This window comes from Myotis daubentonii, chromosome 3 (genome assembly GCF_963259705.1).
Source record: "Myotis daubentonii chromosome 3, mMyoDau2.1, whole genome shotgun sequence".
Taxonomy (NCBI): domain Eukaryota; kingdom Metazoa; phylum Chordata; class Mammalia; order Chiroptera; family Vespertilionidae; genus Myotis; species Myotis daubentonii.
Genome location: NC_081842.1, coordinates 152,893,453 through 152,919,108, shown reverse-complemented (window position 1 = coordinate 152,919,108; position 25,656 = coordinate 152,893,453). Strand labels below are relative to the sequence as shown.

The following is a 25,656-nucleotide window of genomic DNA, read 5'->3' as shown; positions in this document are numbered from 1 at the left end:
ATCGGTCTTATCCTGAGCGTGACTGAGGGTGGCATCGCAACCTCCCAATCCGCTCTGCTCTGTGCATGACACGGGGCGGCACCCCAACTCCCCAATCGGCCCTGCTCTGAGCCCGACCAGGGGCTGCACCTAGGGATTGGGCCTGCCCTCTGCCACCCGGACCCGGCCTAAAGCAGCAGGTCGTTATCTCCCGAGGGGTCCCAGCCTGCGAGAGGGCACAGGCCGGGCTGAGGGACCACCCCTCCCCCCCCCCCGAGTGCACAAATTTTTGTGCACCGGGCCTCTAGTATAATGTAATAAAAGTTTGTGAATGTGGTCTCTCTCACTTTTTTCCTTGTGATGATATTTGATGATAAAATCCCAAACCTTTTCCTGAATGTGCATAACCATCACTTACTTGGCAAGTAATGGCTTGGTGTCACTCATTTCAGGGCATCCCTTACTGAAGTCTTCATGTAGGCTCATTACTTTGTGGTGCAACATGCTGCTGTCAGTCAGAACCTGTTTTCTATTCATGCTTTCACCCACAAATTTAACACCTTTTCCATCGTATTTATAAGCACTTAATATACACCGTGGCTGTAACTTTTGCAGTTTGAGGTATAGCAGCAAAATTAGCAAGAATTTCTTTGTTCTTCACCATGTCACAGATAGAACTTTGTTTCACAGTAGATCTTAGCAACCTTAGTGTAAAATACTTTTTCTTTTCTTATTGAGTCAAAAATTTTCACCTTCTCATTAACACACTTTATGGCTTCTCTGGCTTATCCAAATTGCTAGCATCACTACTGTTGTGCTTTGGGGCCATTAAGTAAAATAAGGGTTACTAAGATAGAAGCACTGTGATATGACAAATAGATCTGATAACTGAGACAGCTGCAACGTGACTAAGGGATGGGTAGCTTCTACACCGTGGATACACTGGACAGAGGGATGATTCATGTCCCAGGCAGGAAGGAGCAGGATAGTGCGAGATTTCATCATGTGACTCAGAACAGCACACAGTTTAAATCTTATGAGTTGTTTATTTCTGGAATTTTTCATTTAGCATATTCAGACTGAGGTTGACCATGGGTAACTGAAACTGGAAAGCGAAACTATGGATAAGGGAGCTCTACTGAACTTGGTAAATATTTTACAATAAAAAGACAAGGACAATAATTATCTAAGTTTTACTATCTTATGGTTTAGTAATGAACACGTTAATATTCAAGAATTTCTGAATGTTTAAAATATGGTTTTCTAATATTTGAAAATTACTAGTTCTAGAAAAGTAATAAAGCCATGTTTTAGAAAATCAGTGGATATAGCTAGAAATTTTTTCCCTTTCCTATTCTGGTTGGCTCTTCTCCCCAATTCTTTAATTTCTTTTTAATTCTTTTCCTTTTCTTTATTCCTGAAGTTGAACTTTACTCAAAGTAATATAAATCGGCAGTCTAAGAGAAGTATCTGAATTCTTAATACAGATACTTTTTTAGAAAAATTCCACTAAATATGAGGTAACTGGGAAGAGACATAGTATTGGTGTAAATAAAGGAGTAGACATGATGAAGGATTAGTAAGAACATTTACCATCCTGAGTTTTCACTGAGTGCTATAATGTATGGTTTGTCTCATTTGTTCTCTGGTTCATTTTGTGGTTGTATGATTATAATACTGTACTTACATATTTGTTGCTACTGTGATATAATGTGTAATTGAATCTTTTAGGTCCACATTTTGAGACATTGAATAGTTTTTATAAAAGAAGATTTCCTCAGAATTAAAAAATGCTACTCGTACCAAGATTAAATGTTGAATTAGTAAAATGTAATTTTTTATATAAAGTAGTTTTTCCAGAAAGTTAAAATAAAAATACATTTACTTGTTCTAATGGAATTCATAGGTACTGCTTATGAAAATAAACATTTACTTCTTGGAGTTGCTTGTTTTAAATATTTTATATTATGGGTTATAAAAGTAAAAAAATGTAATTTTAAGCTATTTCTAATATGGTTATATGAAATTGCAATTGTATTACCTCATAAAAGAAAGAAACTTCTAGATGCTTAATAAAGATCTTAAATCCCTCTAGATTTCTTTTTTCCTAAATGAAAGCAGGTGTTGAGCATTGTTATCTCCTAATATTGAAATTACTAAAATATTTAATAAGCTACCAGGGTTTGAGGTAGTAACCAGATGTTTTTAGTTTCCCCAGGATTACTTTTACAGCTGAGCATTTACACTGAAAATGAGCTAAGTTTTCCAGTTTAACAACAAAAAAGCAAATAAAACACAAATACAAGTTGTTTCTTTTAAACTAAAATTAAAATGGAATCCATTATACTTAATCTGCCTTAACATTTTACATTAGGTAAGATTTGCATAGCCAACCAAACAGAAGATTGGAACTTCCTCCACTCCACTCTTAGCAGCTTTATTGAAACATAATTTGCATACCATAGAATTCACTCATTTTACGCATACGATTTTCTGATTTTTAGTAAAGCTATGTGGTTGTGCCACAATCATCAACGTCCAGTTATTAGAATAGTTTTATTGAGGTATAATTGACATACAATAAACTACACATATTTAAAAGCTATAATTTGATAAGTTTTGTCATATTTAAAGTTGTAAAACGATCACCACAGTCAAGATAATTACTATGTCCCCAAAAGTGTCTTCAAATGCTTCATGTAATCCATCTTTGCTGCTCTTCTCATGCTCTCCTTATCCATAACTGCGCCAAGGCAATCACTGATCTGTTTTCTGTCACTACATATTAGTTTGCATTTTGTAGAATTTTATATAAAAGGAATCACAATAGCGCTAGCTGCTTTTGCTCAGTGGATAGAGTGTGGGCCTACAGACTGAAAGTTTCCGGGTTCGATTCCGGTTAAGGAATGCCTGGATTACAGGCTTGATCCCCAGTGTGGGGCATGCAAGAGGCCGCCAATCACTGATTCTTTCTCATTATTGATGTTTCTCCCTCTCTGAAATCAATCAGTCAATCAGTTAATGGAATCACAGTATATTCCATTTTCTTTGCTGGGGTAATCTGTTCGTATTCACTCTGAATAATTATTTTGATTTTCATCTATATTGTGTGAATTAATAATTTTTTCTGTTTATTATTAGTATTCAGTTTTGTGAAATACCAAAATTTGTTTATCCATTCACCTGCCATTGCTATTTGGGTTGTTTTCACTTATGTGATTAAGGTACTACTAATTAGTTGTTATATTTGTTTATTTACTTTTAAATCAGTCAAATTTGAGTTAATGTAAAAGAAAATTATCTGGTAGGCCTAATATAATCACATGAGCTCCTTAAAAGCAGAGAATTTTCAGACACTGATGGCAGAGAGGAAATCAGAGAAATCTGAATCATGAGAAGAATTTTATGTGCCATTGCTGGCTCACAAAGGAGGGGGCCACATGAGGAGTAATGCAGGTGGCTACTAGAACTTGAAAACGTTCCCTAGCTGTTAGCCAGCAAGAAAAGAGCTTCCCCAGTCCTATGGTTACTAGAAACTGGATTCTGCAACAGCCTGAATGAGCTTGGAAGCAGATTTTTCTTCAGAGCTTCCAGATAAGAGCCTTGTCTGGAAGACAATGATTTTGGCCTTGTGAGATCTTTAGCAGAAAGTGCAGAGCAGCCCACGCAGACTCTGACCCACAGAACTGTGAGATTATAAATGGGTATTGGTTCAAATTAAGTTTGTGGTCATTGAAAATGCAGCAGTAGAAAACAAATACAGTTGGTAATCTCTGCTTAGATGCCAGACATTTTGAATTTTAGCTTGTTGAGTGCTGGATATTTGTGTAATTCTGTAAATAGTCTTGAGCTTTGTGCTAGGTCACAGTTAAATTACTTGGAAACAGTTTAGTATTTGGGGGATTGCTTTAAGATTTGTTGTGTGGGACCAGAGCATTGTTTAGTCCAAGAGTAATTATTTGCTACTACTGGGTCAAGACTGAATACTTGATCAGAGGAACCCTCTGTAAATTCAAGGAGTTTTGTCTCTGGCCAGCTGTCTTCTATGAACTCTAGTTGCCTGGGTCATTTCAGTCTCAGTTCTGTCTCCTTAACTCAGGTAGTCTATTTGGCTCCACCTGAGATTCTCTGTCCCTGCACTGTATCCTGGATATTCTCAAGGCAGTAAGCTGAATCAGTCTTAGAGTTCATCTCATTTGTTTCCCATCTCTTAGGGATCACTGATTTTCATTGCCTGAAATCCAGTATTTTAATACTTTTCCCCCCAAATATTTTGTCTTGATTTTGTTAGTTGTTTGAGTTGAAGGCAAATCCAGGCTTTTTTACTCTGTTAAAAGCCCTTTGGTTACTTTTAGATATTTAAAAACTTTAAATAAAATTAATCTTCAATTATTTGTTTATTGGGACAGCTTTTACCAGGAAGAAGTACTCTTCCTAAAGTGTTATTCTATGTGCAGTATCCACAATTTTAATACTAAGGCATCATTTTTAAAAATATATATATTTTATTGTTTTTTTACAGAGAGGAAGGGAGGGGGACAGAGAGCTAGAAACATCGATGAGAGAGAAACATCAATCAGCTGCCTCCCGCACACCCCCTACTGGGGATGTGCCTGCAACCAAGGTACATGCCCTTGACCGGAATCGAACCTGGGACTCTTCAGTCCCCAGGCCAACGCTCTATCCAGGGAGCCAAACCGGCTAGGGCCTAAAGCATCATTTTTAAATCTTAGTACACTATGTCTAGCCCAAATTATGACAAAGCCGTAACTCCAGGTGCCCTAACAGTTCCTCATTTTCATTTTGAACACCATTAGTATTTATTTGCCTAAGGAAATTGCAATTACTTTGTGCTTAGATAATTACACACTATAATTATTTGACTAAACTATTAGAATGGAAAGATGTTATTTTACATCTTCATATAGAACAGAAACCCATTTATTTATGCAAAAGAAACCTGTAAAGTCCTTTTCTATGTTAACTATATAACTATTAAACACAGCTGTTATTCATGGTCAAATTTCTAATTTCTGTATGTTTATTTTAATAGGCATATTAGCTATGTGTTTCCCCTCCCACTTGTTCTGTCCACATTATTCTGTAATTCTTCCATGTAATTCTATAAATGAGTATTCAGATACACAGGAAGTTTATATAACATGTTTTATGCCCTACAGACAGTATCGGGAGGTGCTGTTTTTTCTATAAAATTTCATATAGTTGCCTTAAGATTTTTCAATAGGTTTCTCTAATTAAAATAAGAAAGATGATAGGTAAACCACAGATCCTCTGGGAGAAGAGATTTTGCTACTTTACAGGTCTCTCCTCCCCCTCAGCCAGCCCCTCCCACCTCCCCATTTTTAAATAGCTAACAAAGACTGAATTTTTTTTTAAAATATATTTTTTATTGATTTTTTACAGAGAGGAAAGAAGAGGGATAGAGAGTTAGAAACATCGATGAGAGAGAAACATCGATCAGCTGCCTCCTGCACGTCCCCTACTGGGGATGTGCCCGCAACCAAGGTACATGCCCTTGATCAGAATAGAACCTGGGACCCTTCAGTCCGCAGGCTGACGCTCTATCCACTGAGCCAAACCGGTTAGGGCTGAATTTTATATATTAAGCATTAATGTTCTTAGGATGGGAGTGGGCTGAAAAAGGTTTGGGGGGGAAAGGAGGACCTATGTAATAATTTCAACAATAAAGATTTAAAAAATAGAATTAATGTTCTTATTTGATATTTTTTTATGCTAACAGGTACTTTGGAAGTTCGTCTTATGGGCTGTCAAGATATCCTAGAAAATGTCCCTGGACGGTCAAAAGCAACATCAGTTGCACTACCTGGTTGGAGTCCAAGTGAAACCAGATCATCTTTCATGAGCAGAACAAGCAAAAGTAAAAGTGGAAGTAGTCGAAACCTCCTAAAAACCGATGACTTATCCAGTTCAGTAACTAGATTTTTTTAAAATCATATATAACTAATTAAAGAACAAAGAACTTAGCATTGGGGACACAGTAGAATGGGGAGAGTCAAAGTTGGACCCAAAAAAACTGTTAAAATAATGCTTTTCATAGTCTAATTTTAAAAGCTATAATGACAGACAGGAACATGAAAAAAGGCAACAAAATTTACTTTATTGAAAACGTTAGAAAACTGAATGACATAGCATTAATTCGAAAACTGAATGACATACGGTATAGCATTAATTCTTTTGGAAGAATGAAATATTAGATATCACTCTCTGCACCAAACTAAAATTGTACAGAGGCTGTGGGACTTGTCACATCTTGATTCTTTTAATGATACAGTGGCAGTTCTAAACTAACATTGAACTTTGATAACTAACCACTGGACAAACGTGTTTACTAAAATAGTAGCCCACTATCCAGTAGTATATTGAAGTGGGGGAGCAGGTGAAGATGGTAATAGTAAAATATAACAGGTTTGTGAAGTATTTGGAGACATTCTAAAGTATAATTATAGCCCTGTCCAGATAGCTTAGTTAGAACATCATCCCAGTACGCCAAGGTTGTGGGTTCTATCCCTGGTCAGGACAAAACAAGAAAGAACCAATGAATGCATAAATAAGTGAAACAGCAAATGGATGTTTCTCCCTTTCTCTTTCTAAAATCAATCAATTAAAAAAAGTATAATTATAAAATGATATAAATGTATAACTAGAGAGAAAGGCACATGACATTTTCACCCAGCACAGAAAACAAAAATGAATATGTCTTTGTTTTCCTGTAGGTAGAGAGAGACTTTAGGAAAAATGTGAAAATTTAAAATGTCTAAGGTAACAAACTATACATAGCGAATATAAAGGGAGACAAACTGGATGATTACTATTGGTATACCCTTGAACAATACAAATTTGAATTATTCAAGTCTGCTTATCTGCAGATTCTTTTCAATAAATACGTACAGTACTGTAAATGTACTTTCTCATGGTTTTTAAATATTTTCTTTTTTCTAGCTTACTTTATTGTAAGAATACAGTGCACAATACATTTAACATACAAAATGTGTGTTCTTTGTTCATATTATTGGTAAGGCTTCCGGTCAGCAGTAAGCTGTTAGTAGTTAAGTTTTGGGAGAGTCCAAAGTTATGCAGATTTTTGTCTTCACAGGGGTTCAACACCCAGGACCCTCACATGTTCAGTGGCCAGCTCTACAAACATATACATACATTGTGGCAGACAGCTAATGGTCACTTGTTCACCCTTTTAATTACATTCTAATGTAAATAAAATAGACAGAAGTTGATATTTTTGTTTTTGTCAAACAGGATCATTTGGGAGTGTGTAGTAGTGTATGTGTATATAAAACTAGCTATTTAAGATTCAGAAGCTTCAGTATTGAGTAAGAAAAACTTTATTTTCGAAGGATTGGGAAACTTTTATTTCTATTAAACAGTGCTACCTCTATTTTAAATGTTTTAAAATATTTAAGCATGTTTATAAATTGTAATTACAGATGATGTCTGTGCAGTTTTGAAGCTAGATAATACTGTGGTTGGTCAAACAAGCTGGAAACCCATTTCCAATCAGTCATGGGACCAGAAGTTTACACTGGAACTAGACAGGGTAAGATGAGAAACTTTCTACTTGAATTTTTCTTATATTCATTTTGAACGTAAAATTTATGTTTCATAAGACAGAAGTTTTATTTTTAATAGAATTGAAGAACCTAGTATTCTTGACATTTGTCATCTGTTGAATTATACCTAAATCTACCTAAAGATGGAGGTGAATATCAGATTGCTGCTGTAGCTTTCATTTGCGTAGTGATTTGAAAATGTGTAGTTTGTGTTAACCTTTAAGATTGGCAACCAGGTGAGATCTAATATTGAAATATATTTTATGTTAATAATGCACTCTCTAAACACTAAGGTGATTCTTCTGACCCACCATTTCTGGGTTATATTATCAAAGCTGGATTTGAAACGAGCTATTATGCTTAGTCATCCAGCCCTCCATGTGTATCAGTGGCTTTCATAAATGATGTGAATGGCTAGAATGCAACCTGTAGCCATAGAGGTTAGCTTGTCCTACAGTAAATTTAAATTCATGCTGAGCCCTGGCCGGTGAAACTCGACTGGAGTGTTGTCCCGTACCTGAAAGGTTGCTGGTTTGATCAGTCAGGTCACATACTCAGGTTGCAGGTTTGATCCCCAGTTGGGCTGTGTACAAGGGGCAGCTGATCAATGTTTCTTTTTCACATCAATGTTTCTCTCTCTCTCTCTCTACCTTCCTCTCTCTCTAAAATCAATAACAAAAACATAATCCTTAGAAGAGGATTAAAAAATAAATAAATCCATGATGATAAATAACTTTATTATTTAATTCTAATATATCCATTGGAGAATGGAAGAAAATAATAAAACTTAATCATGATTTTATCTAAAATGTAAAAAAGATATTAAGTTTTTTATCATTTAGTATTCAGATTGATGGTACATGTGTCGTTTTTTAAATTATATATAATAATATTTATGATTTATAATTCTTAATGATGATATGAAGTGGCAGTTACTGCTCTATCTTCTACTTTTAAAATATTTTTCTAATTGATAATTTTTTTTTAATCCTCACAACCAGCATCCTAATCAGGCCCCTCATCATTGTTTTTCTTGGTTCAAATATGTGTATATGGAAGTCTTCTGATTAGTGAATGCCAAGTGGATAAGATCACTCCATTTATTTCACAAATATTTATTGACCATCTTACATGTACCAGGCATTTTACTAGTTCTAGTTTACAGAGATAATATATACTCACTGCTGTCATGGAACTCTTAATCTTAATAATCACTGATTTTCTGTTCTGTGCCAAACATCATTCTACATGCTGGTGATACTTAATCAAGAGAGTTCAATTTCCTTAATTTATGGACCTTAAATTCTAATGAATGAAGATTAATAGCAAACAATTTTCTTTTAAATATACAAGTGCAATGAAGGAAGGAAGTGGGATGGTGTAATTAAATAAGAGGGGGGCTAACTTGAAAAGAGTAATTAGGGAAAGTCTCTTTGAGAAGGCTACATTTAACCTGAGACCTGATGGGTGAAACGTAGCCAGACTTAGAGATCCAGTGAGAATGTTCCTAGCAGAAGATACAAAGCATACGTCCCCTCCCTCCAAGGTAGAGAACTTGATGTGTTGTAAGAATAAAAATGATCATTGTGAAGTAAAATAGCAACGATAGGTAGGTGCCAGATTGCTAGGGTCTTTACAGGCTATGTATTGGAAGACAGTTGAGGGGCTTTCAGTAGGGGAGTTGACATCATCTGAATTGCCTATGACAAATGATCTGATATCATGGACTGTAGAAGCCAATAAAAATAGTTACTAACCCATAATTGGAAAGATTTTGTAAGTAAGAAAACAAAGGTCTACCTATCAGATCATAAGCAGTATCCCAAAGTTAGAAGGAGAAAGAAGGTTTGCCAAAGAGCAATAAAAAATCTTTTTGTTGGATCAGATCATATCTTAGATCAGATAAGCATTATAAAAGGTTATTCAGTAAAGAATGCTAGAATGGTGAGATGATGAAAATCCTGTTACATATGGAACAACTGAAAAAAATGGGATTTTTAAGTCTGTTAAAGAAGAGATTTAACAGCTTTGATAACTATTTTTAAAGTTAAAAGAAACATGTGCAAAAATAATTAGACTAAGGATAACGAGATTTCAGTTTGTGTGTGTCAGCTCTAATCGATTGGTAGTGATTTTCTAGAGCTTATGCATTCTGGTTTTCAGAGGAAGTTATACTGATCCAGTAGCAGTGTTTGCTAAAGGCTTGGAGAAGGGCCAAATAAGTAGTAAGCTGTAGTACATGTTCTATCCTTGGGTTGACTGTATGCTTTGTGCCTGTGGAGGACAAAGCAAAAGTCAATGGATGGCAGATTTCATTTCAGTACAAAGAATAATACTATTTAAAAATGAAATGAGGTGCTATAGGAAATAATAAATTCTTTATTAAAGTTTGAGTGAGCAATTTATAAGAGAGACTTTAAGGGATTTCTTACATTACAAAGGCTACACTTCTAAGATGTTTTTCAATTCTGATAATTTCTCTTTCAGGGCAGGAGGAGAAATAGTATTTTACATGCTATAAATTAGCTGTTTAAATACTTAGACCAATATAATTCAGTCAAGTCTACCAGAGACAGAAATACAATTAAGGTTGTCAGTGTGCTTAGGTATTGTCTTCATATCTTCTTATATTTGCATCTTCTTTCTAAACTTTTTATACATAGAAATATTTATGACCGTAAAATGTTTTGTACAGTTTTCATTTTTTAAAAAATGTTTTTGTTGATTTCAAAGAGGAAGGGAGAGAGAGAGAGAGAAACACCAATGATGAGAGAGAATCACTGATCAATTGCCTCCTGCATGCCCCCTACTGGGATCGAACCCACAACCCCGGCATGTGCCCATGACCAGAATTGAACCTAGGACCCTTCAGTCCACAGGCCAACACTCTATCCACTAAACCAAACCAGCTAGGGTTCCATTCATTTTTTAAAAATATTTATCTTTATTATTGAAAGTACTACAGATGCCCCCTTTGTTTATTTTCCCAATGACACCCTGAACCTGCTCTCCCCTTTCCCCCAGGTCTTCACCACATTATTGTCTGTGTCCATAGGCTATGCATATATGCATAGAAGTTCCCAGTTATCTCTTCCCCCATCCCCCCCAACCCCCTGTCTCCCCTCTGAAATTTGTCAGTATGTTTCATGCTTCTTTGTCTCTGGGTCTGTTTTGTTCATCAGTTTATTTTGTTCATTAGATTCAAAATATGAGTGAGATCATGTGATACTTATCTTTTTCTGACTGGCTTATTTTGCTTAGCATAATACCCTCCAGGTCCATCCATGCTGTTGCAGATGGCAAGAGTTCCTTCTTTTTTATACCCACGTAGTATTCCATGGTGTAAATGTACCATAGCTGTTTTATCCACTCATCTGCTCAAGGGCACTTGGGCTGTTTCCAAATCTTAGCTATTGTAAATTGTGTTGTTGTGAACATAGGGGTCCATACATTCTTTCTGATTGGTGTTTTGGGCTTCTTAGGATATATTGCTAGAAATGGGAACACTGGGTCAAATGGCAGTTCCATATTTAATTTTTTGAGGAAACTCCATACTGTTTTCTACAATATCTGCACTAGTCTGTATTCCCACCAGTGGTGTACTAGGGTTCCCTTTTCTCCACATCCTTGCCAGCACTTACCTTTTATTGATTTGTTGATGATAGCCATTTGTTGATGAGAGAGTGAGGCGATACCCCATTGTCATTTTTTTTTTTAAATATTTTATTGGTTTTCTACAGAAAGGAAGGGAGAGGGATGGAGAGTTAGAAACATCGATGAGAGAGAAACATCGAATAGCTGCCTCCTGCACACCCCCCACTGGGGATATGCCCGCAACCGAGGCACATGCCCTTGACCGGAATCGAACCCGGGACCCTTCAGTCCGCAGGCCGACGCTCTATCCACTGAGCCAAACCGGTTAGGGCCCCATTGTCATTTTAATTTGTATCTCTGGATGATTAGTGACTTTGAGCATTTTTTCATATGTCGCTTGGCCTTCTGTGTGTCCACTTTGGACAAGTGGAGTGTAGCTCTCTTTAAGTCCCTTATAATTCTCATTAAGTTGTTTGTAGTTCTCACCGAATTGTTTGAGCACCTGTATTACCATTACTTTGAATTCTTTATCTGAAAATTGCTGCCTCCGTTTCAGATAGTTCCTTTTCTGTTGATTCCTCCTTATCTTTCGTTTGGGTGTTGTTTCTTTGTCTTCCCATTTTTGTTATCCCTTTGTATTTGTTTCTATGTATTAGATCAAACTGCTCTGCCTCCCAGATTTGTGGGGTGGTCAGTGGTGCAGTCTCTTAGATCTCCTGAGCTGGGTGCTCTAGAAAAGACCTTTGCTTGAGTTAATTGGGTTCTCCTGTTGTAGTTCGGTCTTGAATGTTATTGTCCCGTTCATGGATGGAATCTCCTCTCAGGTTGGCTAATTATATAGCTCACCCCTCTCATGCGAGCTGTTGTGGAGGTGCTGACAGAACAGAACAGAACAAAATGCAACACAACAAAATGTGAAACAAAAGAAACAAAACAAAAACATATACAAGACCTCTACAGTAACAATAAAAGCAACCATCAGAGAAGAGAGAATTAGGAAAGAGAAAGGAGTACAAGAATGATAGAAGGAAAAAAAATGAGGAGAAAAACAACAAAATAAACACACACACACACACACACACACACACACAAAAGAAACAATAAAAGGGGGGGAGAAAAAGGAATATGTAGGTGCAGAGCTGAAATAATGAAAATTAATAATAAAGAATTAGGGGAATTAGGGAAAAAAAAAAATATATATATAGCCTAATTTGCAAATTATCCCCACGGGAGTGTGACCAGGAGACTAATTGCTCACTATGACGTGGGCTGACCACCAGGGGGCGGTGTGGAAAAAAGGAAGGCCCTGGCTGGCAGCCAAAGAAGGGAGGCCCCAGCCAGCAGCCAGAAGGAATGCCCTGGCCAGCAGCTGGAAGGAAGGCCCCTGCCAGCAGTCGGAAGGCCCCGATTGGCCCTGATCACCAGCCAGGCCTAGTGACCCTACCCATTTCCAAAATTAAGGAGGAAGAAAAGGAAAGAAAAAAATATGAAAAGCAAAATAGAGGAGAAAGCAGATAGAAAAGGAAAAGAGAGAGAAAAAAAATATTGAGTAGGAAAAGGAAAGAGGAGCCCAGCTGGCATGGCTCAGTGGTTGAGCATACACCTATGAACCAGGAGGTCAGATTGGATTCCTGGTCAGGACAAATGCATGGGTTGTGGGCTCAGTCCCCAGTGTGGGGAGTGCAGGAGGCAGCCAAGCAATGATTTTCTCTCATCATTGATGTTTCTATCTCTCTCTTCTTTTCCCTTCCTCTCTAAAATTATATTTTAAAAAAGGGAAGAGGAAAATCAGATATGTGAGCAAAACAATAGAGACTAGAATAATAACAAATAAAGTCAGATATATAAAGAAGATAAATTTAAAAAAGGAAAGAGAAAATTCCAAAAAAGTAAAAAGAAAGAGGAAAAACAAGAAGAAAAAATGAAGTGGTGTTTGCTTCAGCAGAGTTTAGTGCTCCATGGGAGTTCCCTTTGGATCCTGCTCTTCTGATGACTGGCTAACTGTTCTGTCTGCCAATTCTGGGCTTCTCGTGAGGTACTTAGGTGCTAACCACTGTCAGAAACTGTCTTCCTTTGGCTTTCAACAACATGCTTGAAGCTCCAAGGGATCCACAGTTTGTGCCTGTCTCCACAGGACTTGGCTGCAAGTAAAAAGGGCCAGTCTGCCCTCTAATGCAGGTTTGTTTGCAGCATGGGGCCCAAGGATGGGTCAGCAAACTTCCCTTGGTTCCCTGGGCTCCTTCTCTGCCCACCTTTGCCTGTTAGCCAGGTATCGATTTTTTATTTATTTATTTTTTAATTTTCACCCAAGGATGTTTTTCTTGATTTTAGAGAGAGAGAATGAGAAAGAGAGGGAAACATTGATGTGAGGAAAACATCAGCTAGTTGCCTCTGATTGGGGATCAAACCCACAACCTAGGTATATGTCCTGATGGGGAATCGAACCTGCAGCCTTTTGGTATAAAGGATGATGCTCCAGACAACTGAGCCATCTGGCCACAGCCTAGTTGTCAATCTTAATCACTCAGAAGTCTGTTTCTGAAAAGGCTTTAGGCAAAGAAGTACTGCTCAGATTTCAGGGGATGTGGTGGGTGTGTTTCCCTGTCCCAGAGCTACTCCTCTGTGAGTGGCCCAAAATATTACTCTGCCCGTGGCTGGACAGAGATCCTTGTATGCAATCCAGTGGGATCAGCTGGAGACCTGGAGTTTCTATCAGCTCTCCCATGCAGGGAAAGTAACTACCAGTCATGTTCCCTGGATAGTGGGGCAGAAGGCCCCTCCCCCAATCACTGATGCTCCCTGAGACTGTTCAAACCAGCAGGCTTGGCCTCTGTTTTTGTTTCCTCTGAAAAGTCAAAATGCAGGGTGTGGCAGGCAGGGCTCCTGAGGATAGGGCGGGCTGTATCACCTAGGGTAGGGTTGTTATTTTCACCTGTCCTGCAGCTACTGGGAGAGGCTAGCTCCCCTCAGTGAAAATAGCCATTTCAGTTTGGGTGCTTATGAATGACCAAATACAGGATTCTTGGCTGCTGCTTTTCCACGTCTCGCTGCAATGCTTCCCACCCCAGCCTCTCCTTAGGCGCACCTCAAGTGTGTGCCTCCCTCTGCACTGAAGCATCGGGTGAGTAGCTGCAAATGAAATAAAACAAACAAAACTGGGGCTTTTCTCTCCTACCGGCTCCAGGCTCAGCCAGGTCCTGCAACCCTGCCGCCTTTCAGAGCTGTTACCTGGGCTGCTGTTCTCAGGTCTGGTGCTCTGGACTATGGAGCCTAGCCTGGGTTCCAGGCCTCGATCTTATGAGGGAAAAGACTTTGCTGTAGCTTCAGAGCTGCCTCCTCACTCTCGGCCTGCAGCCCCTGGAAGCTGGATCAGTTCCTCTAGCCACCGCACCCTACTGGTCTCGGGGATTTTCTGTCCTTTATATAAGTCTCCTTGGCTGGACCTCCGTTGTAATTCCAGGTGCATGTTCCCCACTTCAGTTTTATGTCCAGTCTAGCCCTGGGAGGAGGTGCAGGAAAGGCCTGCCTATTTCTCCATTCTTTTTTGATTGGTAGATTTGCTGTAACATTGGCTTTGAAGCCAAAGAGACTGGGTTTATTGCCCATCTGCTACTTATTAGCTATTTGATAGTAGACAAGTTACATAACCTTACTATTGGACACTTGTTTCACCATCTCTAAAATGGGGATAAAATATTAACATCACAGGACTGTTATGAGGGATTCTTTCAAAACTGAGGTGTATTGTATATAAAATGCTTTGCATTGCCTGTGTAGCCACTCATTGATTTAGTTATTTCTTTTAGCCCTGGGTTTTGACATGTGGCTATAAATTTGAGTATAATAGAGGAACATGCTAGGTAATGGGAAATTAATTGATTAAATGTCATTTTCTTTCATTTCAGAGCCTATTTAAAGTAATTATAGAATTTTTGATGAGCAATATTATCAAAATGAAACTTATTGTTAGAGGGAAAATGGCTGGTTAGATTTCCCTTGTAGTCAGGTTATTGTGTTACAGAGTTATATGTTTAAAAATAGAATTTAAGCCATAACCGGTTTGGCTCAGTGGATAGAGCGTCGGCCTGCGGACTGAAAGGTCCCAGGTTCGATTCTGGTCAAGGGCATGTACCTTGGTTGCGGGCACATCTCCAGTGGGGAGTGTGCAGGAGGCAGCTGATTGATGTTTCTCTCTCATCGATGTTTCTAGCTCTCTCTCTCCCTTCCTCTCTGTAAAAAATCAATAAAATATATTTAAAAAATAAAAATAGAATTTAAAAGTAGTAAAATGTCTTGTGATCATTTTATAATTAAGGAATCTGAGAACCAGAGTAGTTAATTACATATTAATACATTTTAGAGATGATACTTGACTTCCATTGTTTTAAATGGATGCTCTTTCCTTTGATAACTTGAATGAAGTAGATAACAGCTACACAGAGGAGGACTCAGTAGAAGATGATGAAAACCTGGAAGAGAGAAAGTGGTTTAAAATTACACAAACTACAGTGTTAGAGATCTAGAAAGACTGATAACTGTTGATTGGTTGTTCTTTACTTGCAATTGTAATCTTCACCTACAATTGTTTTTCTACTCCATTCTTCCCACTTGGATTAATCCTCCCTTTGAAATTTTGAAAACACTGCATGGCTAAGTAAAGCTATTCATCCCTCAGGCCAACTAGACCTTTTAGGTTCCTGATATGCATGTTACTTGTCTCTAATTTGATGTAAACTTCTTTGGCAGAAACCACATTCCTTATTGTGCTAACTCCTTCTGTTTACATAGTACATTTTACTTTTTCCTGTGCTTTTTACTTTTTATTTTATCTCTTACATTTATAGATATTTATTTATAGAAAATATTCATAAATACATTTATAGAAAATGTTATTTTAAACTGTCTGACATGTTCATGCTCAGCATTTTGCCTCAAATGTCAAGTTTCTTTTCTAAGGCATTCTGGGAACTAAGCTGTCCGTACTGATTCTGGCCTTTTCAAGATACAAAGATTCATAGGTCTTTTTAGAGTTCTAAGATATTCTACAAATGATACAGATATCAGATGATCTAGAAAAGTTTAAATTATGTTCCTGGGAGTTCAGGGTTCAGAATTCTCTTAGAAGATAGCAAAGAGACTTTTTAAATTGAGATTCTGGATAAAATGTTATTTGGAATTTGCCACTCGGGGGGGATGGGAGTTTGAGAATTGCTGATATAATCCAGCCCCTTCATTTTACAAATTAATAAGGAAATTATGTTTTAGGGGTTAAATAATTAGCCTAAGGCAGCAATTTTCAACCAGTGTGCCACAATAATTTTTAAAACCTACAATATCTGACTATTTAGTCGGGGGCGCTGACCTCTTTTCCCTTTCAGTGGTTCTCAACCTTCTGGTCCTTTAAATTCAGTTCCTCATGTTGTGACCCAACCATAAAATTATTTTCGTTGCTACTTCATAACTGTAATGTTGCTACTGTTATGAATCGTAATGTAAATATCTGATATGCAGGATGGTCTCAGGCAACTCCTGTGAAAGGGTCGTTCAACCACCAAAGGGGTCGCGACCCACAGGTTGAGAACCACTGCTTAGATGATCAAATGAAAATATGTGAACAGCCAACTCAACCATAGCCATCTTGTGTGAATGAATCAAAATTATACCGATTTCTTGTGTCAGATTGGCAAAAAATATTTTTTTGTGTGTGCCACAGAATTTTTGTAATTAGTTTGTGTTCCACATAACATGAAAAGGGTTGAAAATCACTGGCCTAAGGTATAATCCAGGATTCTTAGTGAAGTTTACTGACTGTTACTTCTGTGTTCTTTCTGTTCTTATCATGTTACCTTATTTATATATTTTTTTTATAAAATTTGGTCTTTATTAATGTTGATTAGAAGCAAAATAGCTATGTAATTTCTCAACTTTTCCTGAATTCCCCTAGCTCTCCTGTTATAAAAAGCTTAATTCTCCCATGAGAGTTTGAAATAAAAGATAAGAGGGTACACTAAACCCATATCTTTTCCTTTCACATTCTATTTTGATTAACCTTACTATTAGAAACAGGAATGAGCCCTGTCCTTAGAACTGAAACTTAGAAAATTTTATCAGGAATCAGTGCTGTTAAAAGCAGAGTAATAGAGAATGTTCACTAATAAATAGAAGAAGGAGTAAGAGAGGACATTGAGAGAATGAAAGCCAGTAAAAAGGATTACCAGATTGGAAGTAACAGCGAGGCTGAAGGGTCAGTAGTTGTTGAGGTACTCTAGAGAGTAAGTCAGACTGTTAGGTGATGGTCAGAGAGAAGGATGTAGACAACTGAGATCGTAGAAAGATTGCATTTGTTGGTATGACGGTAGCAGTGAGAGGGTGGGGTGTAAGATAGAATACCAGACTATGACTATTTATTGGTTTCAAATTTTCAGAAATTATTTATACTACATTAAAGAAGGTTAAACTATAACTCTTTTAAACCATGCACAGTCAATATCCTCATCTATATTACAAAAATATAAGCTGATATTTGACACTGTGGTTGAGTATGCAGCAACATGTGGGCCCCAACCCATGTAAAACTTAAGGCGTGGAGGAGAACACATTATATTCTTTCATTTAATGGCCTGCTTCTCAAGAAAAAAGGAAGAAAGTCTTCTATCAGATAACTCACAAGGGGGCGTGAATAAGAAGGTTGAGGTAAAAACCTAGATATTTAGGCAAAAAGTGAAAATGATCTCTCATAGAAACTATGTCAGTGAGAAAGATGCTTTCCTCCCTATAAAAGGATAAAAATGCATGCAACATCTTTTTAATGGGGAGTAAAGCATCTTAATATAGAACAAGTCATAGGGTAGGAACACAGAGACATTTAAATTTCCTCCATGTCTGAGCTGTCTGACATTGAGCATATTGTTTAATCTGAGATGCTGTTTTTTTTTTTTGTTTGTTTTGTTTTTGTTTTTTTTTTTAAATATATTTTATTGATTTTTTACAGAGAGGAAGGGAGAGAGATAGAGAGTTAGAAACATCGATGGGAGAGAAACATCGACCAGCTGCTTCCTGCACACCCCCTACTGGGGATGTGCCCGCAACCAAGGTACATGCCCTTGACCGGAATCGAACCTGGGACCTTTCAGTCCGCAGGCCGACGCTCTATCCACTGAGCCAAACCGGTTTCGGCTGAGATGCTGTTTTTTAACTTATACCAGAGCTATAGTAACATTTACACTTTTTACCTCTCTTTTGCTGAGGTAAATTCTGCTACTATCAAATAACATGTCATATCCTCCTTTGAGGCTATGTGAGTCCTCTGAGACAAACTATCCTATATAATAAAAGGGTAATATGCAAATCAACCAAACAGCAGAACAATCGGTCGCTATGACATCACAGACCACCAGGGGCCAGATGCTCATCGCAGGAGCTGTCCCCTGGTCATCAGTGCACTTCCACAGAGGGAGCACCGCTCAGCCAGAAGCCGGGCTCACAGCTGGCGAGTGCATCTGCAGTGGAGGGAACTTCTCCCGCCTCCACTGCAGTCAGACATCCCCCAAGGGCTCCCAGACTGCGAGAGGGCACAGGCCAGGCTGAGGGGCCCTCTCCTCCCCCCTGAGTGCTTGAATTTCATGCACCGGGCCTCTAGTCCTATATAATAAAAGGCTAATATGCAAATTGACCAGAAAGCGGAATGACCAATCGCTATGATGCACACTGACCACTAGGGGCAGACACTCAATGCAGAAGCTGCCCCCTGGTGGTCAGTGCGCTCCCACAGGGGGAGCACCACTCAGCCAGAAGCCGGGCTCACGGCTGGTTAGTGCAGTGGCAGTAACGGCAGCCTCTCCTGCCTCCTCGGTAGCACTAAGGATGTCCGACAGTGGGACATCCCCCGAGGGCTCCCAGACTGCAAGAGGGCACAGGCTGGGCTAAGGGACCCCCTGAGTGCACAAATTTCATGCACCAGGCCTCTAATATAATTGGCTACTATTTTTTTTCTTTCTCATCTCTGTCACCTCTTGATCATTTAGGTATTCTCCAATATTCCTTAAGGACTTTGATTCTTCACTCACATTAGCCATCATTATGAGAGATTTTTTAAAAATCTGTATATCTAAACACTTATTTAACCTACTATTATTTCAAATTTTTTGAATACTTCAGGCCCAGTGTATTTTTACTTCATGACATTTTAGCAATGAATTGTTCTGAAATCTTAAAGTCAATATGCTGAACTTTCACCAAATCTTACTACTATTTCCTTAAATGAGATAACTACACAAAGCACCTAGATCAGTGATGGCGAACCTATGACACGCGTGTCAGAGGTGACACGCGAACTCATTTTTTTGGTTGATTTTTCTTTGTTAAATGGCATTTAAATATATAAAATAAATATCAAAAATATAAGTCTTTGTTTTACTATGGTTGCAAATATCAAAAAATTTCTATATGTGACACGGCACCAGAGTGAAGTTAGGGTTTTTCAAAATGCTGACACGCCGAGCTCAAAAGGTTTGCCATCACTGACCTAGATTAATACCTTGTAGCACATATGGTTATGTAGTAAATGCTAACTCATGGTATTATTGTTGTTCCTCTGCCTCTTGTACTTCATCATCACTAAGCTAGATGTCCAATAAAATATTTCCATTTTCTTGATTCTTCAGGAAGGGACTCATCAGTTCCTACCAGATTTTGTTTCCTCTATTTACTCTAAAACCCATGTTACCCTGAACCATTTTCATATTGATGCCTCTACATCATCTTTCAACTTTCTCTCTATACCACACCTGCTATGGAAACTCCCAACAGCAAATCAGTTCTGCCATCTGTCTAATCTGCTCCAAATTGCTGAATGCTGCTGAAATGGTTCATACCAATTACTATAAATTTTAGTTTCTAGCCTCAGCTGTACTTAAAAAGTTGTCTCAGTTTTCAGATCTTGACTCCATTACTGGCAACTTTACTTTCACCTTTTTCTCTTTAAGTAACTTATACCCCACCTCAAACCCCTTGGATTCTTCTTATTTTTTTAAAATCATAATTCCGTTGTGTTTTTTAAATGTTTCTTCACTTGTATTAATCATTAGTTAATTTTAATTATTTTATTAATTTATTAATTTTAATTTAATTTTTACAATGGATTCTTGAGTAAGGTGTAATTATTACCATTTTAAAAATATATTTTTATTGATTTCTGAGAGGAAGGGAGAGGGAGAGAGAAATAGAAACATTAATGATGAGAGAGAATTATTTATCGGCTGCCTCCTACATGCCCCCTACTGGGAATCAAGCCCTCAACCTGGGCATGTGCCCTTACCAGGAATTGAACTGTGACCTCCTGGTTCATAGGAGATGCTCAACCACTGAGCCACAGCACCCAGGCATATTACCATTTTAAGGAAGAAGCTGAGGTTTCGGGAATCATAACTTTGCAAAGTGTTGTTTCTCCCCCAGCCCCCTCCCAGCTATTTTCAGTATCCACCTGGTACCATACATAGTTATCACAGTATTATTGGCAGTATTCCCTGTGCTATACTTTACATCCCCATAACTGTTTTGTAATTACCAATTTGTACTTCTTAATCCCTTCACCTCTTTCACCCAGTCCCCCAACACTCTTCCTATCTGGCAACACCAGTCCACTCTCTCTGTGTCTGTGAGTCTGTTTCAATTTTGTTTGTTTGTTTATTTTGTTCTTTCGGTTTCCACATATAAGTGAAATCATGGTATTTGCCTTTCTCTGACTGACTTATTTCATTGAGCATAATATCCTCTAGGTCCATTCATGCTGTCACAAATGGCAATATTTCATTCTTTTTAATGGCTGAGTAATATTCTATTGTATATATTTCCCACTAATTTTTTATCCATTCCTCTATTGATGGGCACTTGGATTGCTTCCATATCTTGCCTATTGTAAATAACGCTGCAGTGAACATAAGGAATGCATATATTCTTTAGAATTAGTGTTTTGGGTTTCTTCAGATAAATACCCAGAAGTGGAATTCCTGGGTCATAAAGCAGTTCCATTTTTAATTTTTGAGGAACTTCCTTACTGTTTTCCATAGTGGTTACACCAATCTGCATACCCCCCACCAGTGCACAAGGGTTCCCTTCTCTCCACATCCTCGCCAACGCTAATTGTTTAATTTATTGACGATTGCCACTCTTGACAGGTATGAGGTGATATCTCATTGTGGTTTTAATTTGCATTTTTCTGATGATTAGTGCTGTTGAGCATTTTTTCATATGTCTGTTGGCCATCTGTATGTCATCTTTGGAGCAGTATCTATTCAGGTCCTCTGCCCATTTTTTAATTGTATTGGTTGGTTTTGTTTCTTCATTTGTTTTTGGCGTTGAGTAGTATGGGTTCTTTATAAATTTTGGATATTAACCCCTTATCTGATGTGCCATTGGAGAATTGGTTCTCCCATTCAGCAAGTTATCTTTTTGTTTTGTTGATGGTTTCCTTTGCTATGTAAAGACTCTTTAGTTTGATGTAGTCCCATTTGTTTATTATTTTCTTTTGTTTCCCTGGTCAGGGGAGATATGTCAGAAAAAATATTGGTACACGAAATGTTTAAGATTTGATTCCCTATGTTTTCTCCTAGGTGTTTTATGGTTTCAGGTCTTAAAGGAAATACTTTTAGTTTTTCTCCTTTGAATATGGATTTGTCATATATGGCCATTACTATGTTGAGGCATGTTTTCTCTATTCCCACTTTGCTGAGAATTTTTATCATAAATGATGGTGGATATGAACTGCTTTTCTGCATCTATTGATATGATCATAGTATTTTTATCCTTCATTTTGCTTATGTGATGTATCACATTCATTAATTTGTGGATATTGTATCAACCTTGCACCCCAGGAATAAATCCCACTAGATAATGATGTATGATCTTTTTACTATATTATTTGAATTTAGTTTGCTTATATTTTGTTGAGGATTTTTGCATCTCTGTTCATCAGGGATATTGGTATATAATTATTTTTCTTTGTAGTGCCTTTATCTGATTTTAGAATCAGAGTAATGCTGACCTCATAAAATGAGCTTGGGTGTCTTTCCTCCTCTTGTGTTTTTTGGAATATTTTGAGGATAGGTGTTAGTTTTGCTTTGAATGTTTGGTAAAATTCACCTGTGAACCCATCCAGTCCAGGAGTTTTGTTTGCTGGGAGTTTTTTAATTTATTATTTACTGCTTTGATTTCATTAGTTGTAATCAATTTGTTCATATTTTTTGTTTCTTCCTGATTCAGTTTTAGAAGATTGTTTCAAGGACTTTATCCATTTCTTCCAGATTGTCCAATCGTTGCCATATAGGTTCATAGTATTTTCTTATTCTTTGTATTTCTGTGACATCAGTTATTCTTTTTCATTTCTGATTTTATTTATTTGGGATTTCTCTCTTTTGATTAATCAGGTTAATAGCTTATCAATTTTGTTTATCTTTTCAAAGAAACAGCTTTTGTTTTCATTGATCTTTTGTATTTTTTAGCTTTATTTTATTTACTTCTGCTCTGATCTTTATTATTTCCTTCCTTCCACTCACTTTTGGTTTTGTTTGTTGTAAATTTTTTTATTTCCTTTAGGTGTAAGGTTAGTTGTTTACTTGAGTTTTTCCTTCTTTAGGTAGGCCTGTATTGCTATGAATTTTCCTCATAGGACTGATTTGACTGTGTCCCAAAGATTGTGTTCTTAAGTGTTTATTTTCATTTGTTTCAAGATAATTTTTTATTTCCTTCTTGATCTCATTGTTAACCCATTCATTGTTTAGTAACATATTGTTTTGCCTCCGTGTGTATGTGTGGGTTTTTTTGTGTTTTTATTTGTTTGTTTGTTTTGTAATTGATTTCTAATTGCAGAGCATTGTGTCCAGACAAGATGCTTGATATGATCTTGAATGTATTGAGCCTCATTTTGTATCCTAACATATGGTCTATCCTGAAAAATGTTCCTTGTGCACTTAAAAAGAATGTACATTCTGCTGTTTGGGGGTTAAATGTTCTGAAAATATCAATTTATCTATCTGGTCTATTGTGTCATTTAATGCCACTGTTTCTTTCTTGATTTTTTTAAATCTGAAAAGTCTATCCATTGATTCAATCAGGTGTTAAAAATCCCCTACTGTGGCTGTATTGCTGTTGATCTCTCCCTTTATGTCCATCATGATTTGCTTTGTATGTCTGGGTGCTTTTATATTGGGTGCATGATTGTTTACAAGAGTTGTATCCTCTTTTCAGTTGATCCTTTATCATTATATAATGTCCATCTTTATCTCCTATCATAGCCTTTGTTTTAAAGTCTATTTAGTTTCCATTTGCATGAAATATCTTTTTCCATCCATTTACTTTTAGTCTCTTTACTTTTTGCTCTGAGATGGGTCTCTTATAGACAGCATATATTTGGGCTTTGTTTTCTTATCGATTCAGCTACACTGTATCTTTTGATTGGCTCATTTTAGCTATTTACATTTAAAGTGATTATTGCGAAGTATGTGTTTATTGCCACTTTATTTCTTATAACTATGTTCCTTTTTTTCTTCTTTTTTAAAGAAGAGTCTATAACATTTCTTATAATACTAGTTTGGTAGTAATAAACTCCTTTATCTTTTCTTGTCTGGGACACTCTTTATTTTACATTCAATTTAAATGCTAGCCTTGCTGGGTAGATTAGTCTTGGTTGTAGGTTCTTTCCCTGCATCACTTTGAATAATTCCTGCCAGTCCCTTCTGGCCTGAAAATTTTCCATTGCGAAAACAGCTGACAGTCTTATGGGAACTTCCTTTTAGGTAACTGCTTTTTTCTTGCATTTAAAAATCTCTTTGTCTTTCTTTATCTTTATTTTATTTTTGCTTTTTGTTGTTATTTGGTGTTTTTTTGTTTGTTTGTTTGTTTGATGTTGGGGGGGGGGTTGTATTTTTGTTTTTTATAGAGAGAAAGGGAGAGAGAGAAACATTGATTGATTACCTTCCACACATGCCCTAACCTGGATCAAACTCACCACTTTTTGGTGTATGGATGATGCTACAGCCAACTGAGCCACACCAGCCAGGGCAAGATTCTCCTTGTCTTTAACTTTTGCCATTTTAATTATGATATGGCTCTTTGGGATCATTTCCTTTGGGACTGTCTGTGCTTCCTGGACTTGTCTATTTTCTTTACCAGGTTGGGGATGTTTTCAGTCATTATTTCTTTGAATAGATTCTTTATTCTTTGCTTTCTCCCTTCTCCTTGTTGTACCCCTATGATGCAGGTGTTGTTATCATGTTGTCCCAGTGGTCCCTTAGATTATCTTTATTTTTCACATTCTTTTTTCTTTTGGCTGCTCTGATTGGGTATTTTCTATTTTGTCTTTCAACTCACTGACTCTATTCTCTGCTTTATATAGCCTGCTGTTGAATCCCACTAGTGTAGTCTTCATTTCAGGTGTTGTATTCTTTGTTTCTTACTGGTTCTTTTTTACAGTTTCTTTGGCCTTTTTTATGTTTACTCTCTTTGTTTAAGTTCTTGCTGAGTTCATCCATTCTTCTCCTAAGTTCCTAGAGCATCATTATAGTCAGTGTTTTGAACTCTTTGTCTGATTGCTGGCTTGCCTCCATTTCACTTAGTTCTGTTTCTCAGGATTTCTCTTCTTCTTTCATTTGGGGCATATTTCTTTGTCTCCCCAGTTAGCGTGAAAACTTCTTCTGTAATAGATTATGAATAAGACACATTACATATAATGTCTCATGTAATCCTCCCAATAATCTTATGACACGTGTGCAGTTATTATCACTATTTTGGGATTACTGACTTTAAGTAACATTTTTCAGGTCATACAGCTAGAAAGCTTTGGGAATTAACACAAGCATCTGACATCAAAGCCAAGCCAATCTGAAGCCAAAACCTATGTTCTTCATGATAGTAGGCTAACTTTTCTCTTTGTTTTACATTCTATCCTTCTGCCATGGTAGATTTGCTTAAGTGCGTATCATCATCATCATCATCATAGCTGACATTTACTGGACATTGACTGTGTGCTCAGCTTGTTTTAACCCTTTATATATATATATATATATATATTTTTATTGATTTCAGAGAGAGAGAAAGAGAAACATCAGTGATGAGAGAGAGTCATTGATTGGCTGCCTCCTGCATGCCCCACTCTGGGGATCCAGCCCGCAACCTGGGCATGTGCCCTGACTGGGAATCCAACCGTGATCTCCTGGTTCATAGGTCAATGCTCAGCCACTGAGCCACGCTGGCTGGGCTTAACTGTTTTCAATATAATGTCAATACAGTATTGATATTATAATAATACACTAGAGGCCCGGTGCACAAAAATTTGTGCACTAGGGGGAAGAGAGGGTCCCTCAGCCCGGCCTGTGCCCTCTCGCAGTCTGGGACCCCTCGGGAGATAATGACCTGCTGGCTTAGGCCTGCTCCCGGGTGGCAGAGGGCAGGCCCAATCCCTAGATGCAGCCCCTGGTCGGGCTCA

The 25,656-nt window shown here is 37.5% G+C and overlaps 1 protein-coding gene across 7 annotated transcripts in view; it reads left to right on the top strand.

Moving 5' to 3' along the window:
* Positions 1 to 25,656, top strand: part of PKN2 (protein kinase N2) — a 159,945-nt gene that overhangs the window by 102,187 nt on the left and 32,102 nt on the right. For all 7 annotated transcript variants that reach the window (XR_009451946.1, XM_059688922.1, XM_059688923.1 and 4 more), the window contains exons 7-8: positions 5,741 to 5,926; positions 7,461 to 7,570. Coding sequence is in view for 6 of the 7 variants with exons in the window: in XM_059688922.1 (XP_059544905.1) it covers positions 5,741 to 5,926; positions 7,461 to 7,570 (296 nt within the window). In the remaining variant the exon portion in view is untranslated. The remainder of the gene's footprint in view (positions 1 to 5,740; positions 5,927 to 7,460; positions 7,571 to 25,656) is intronic.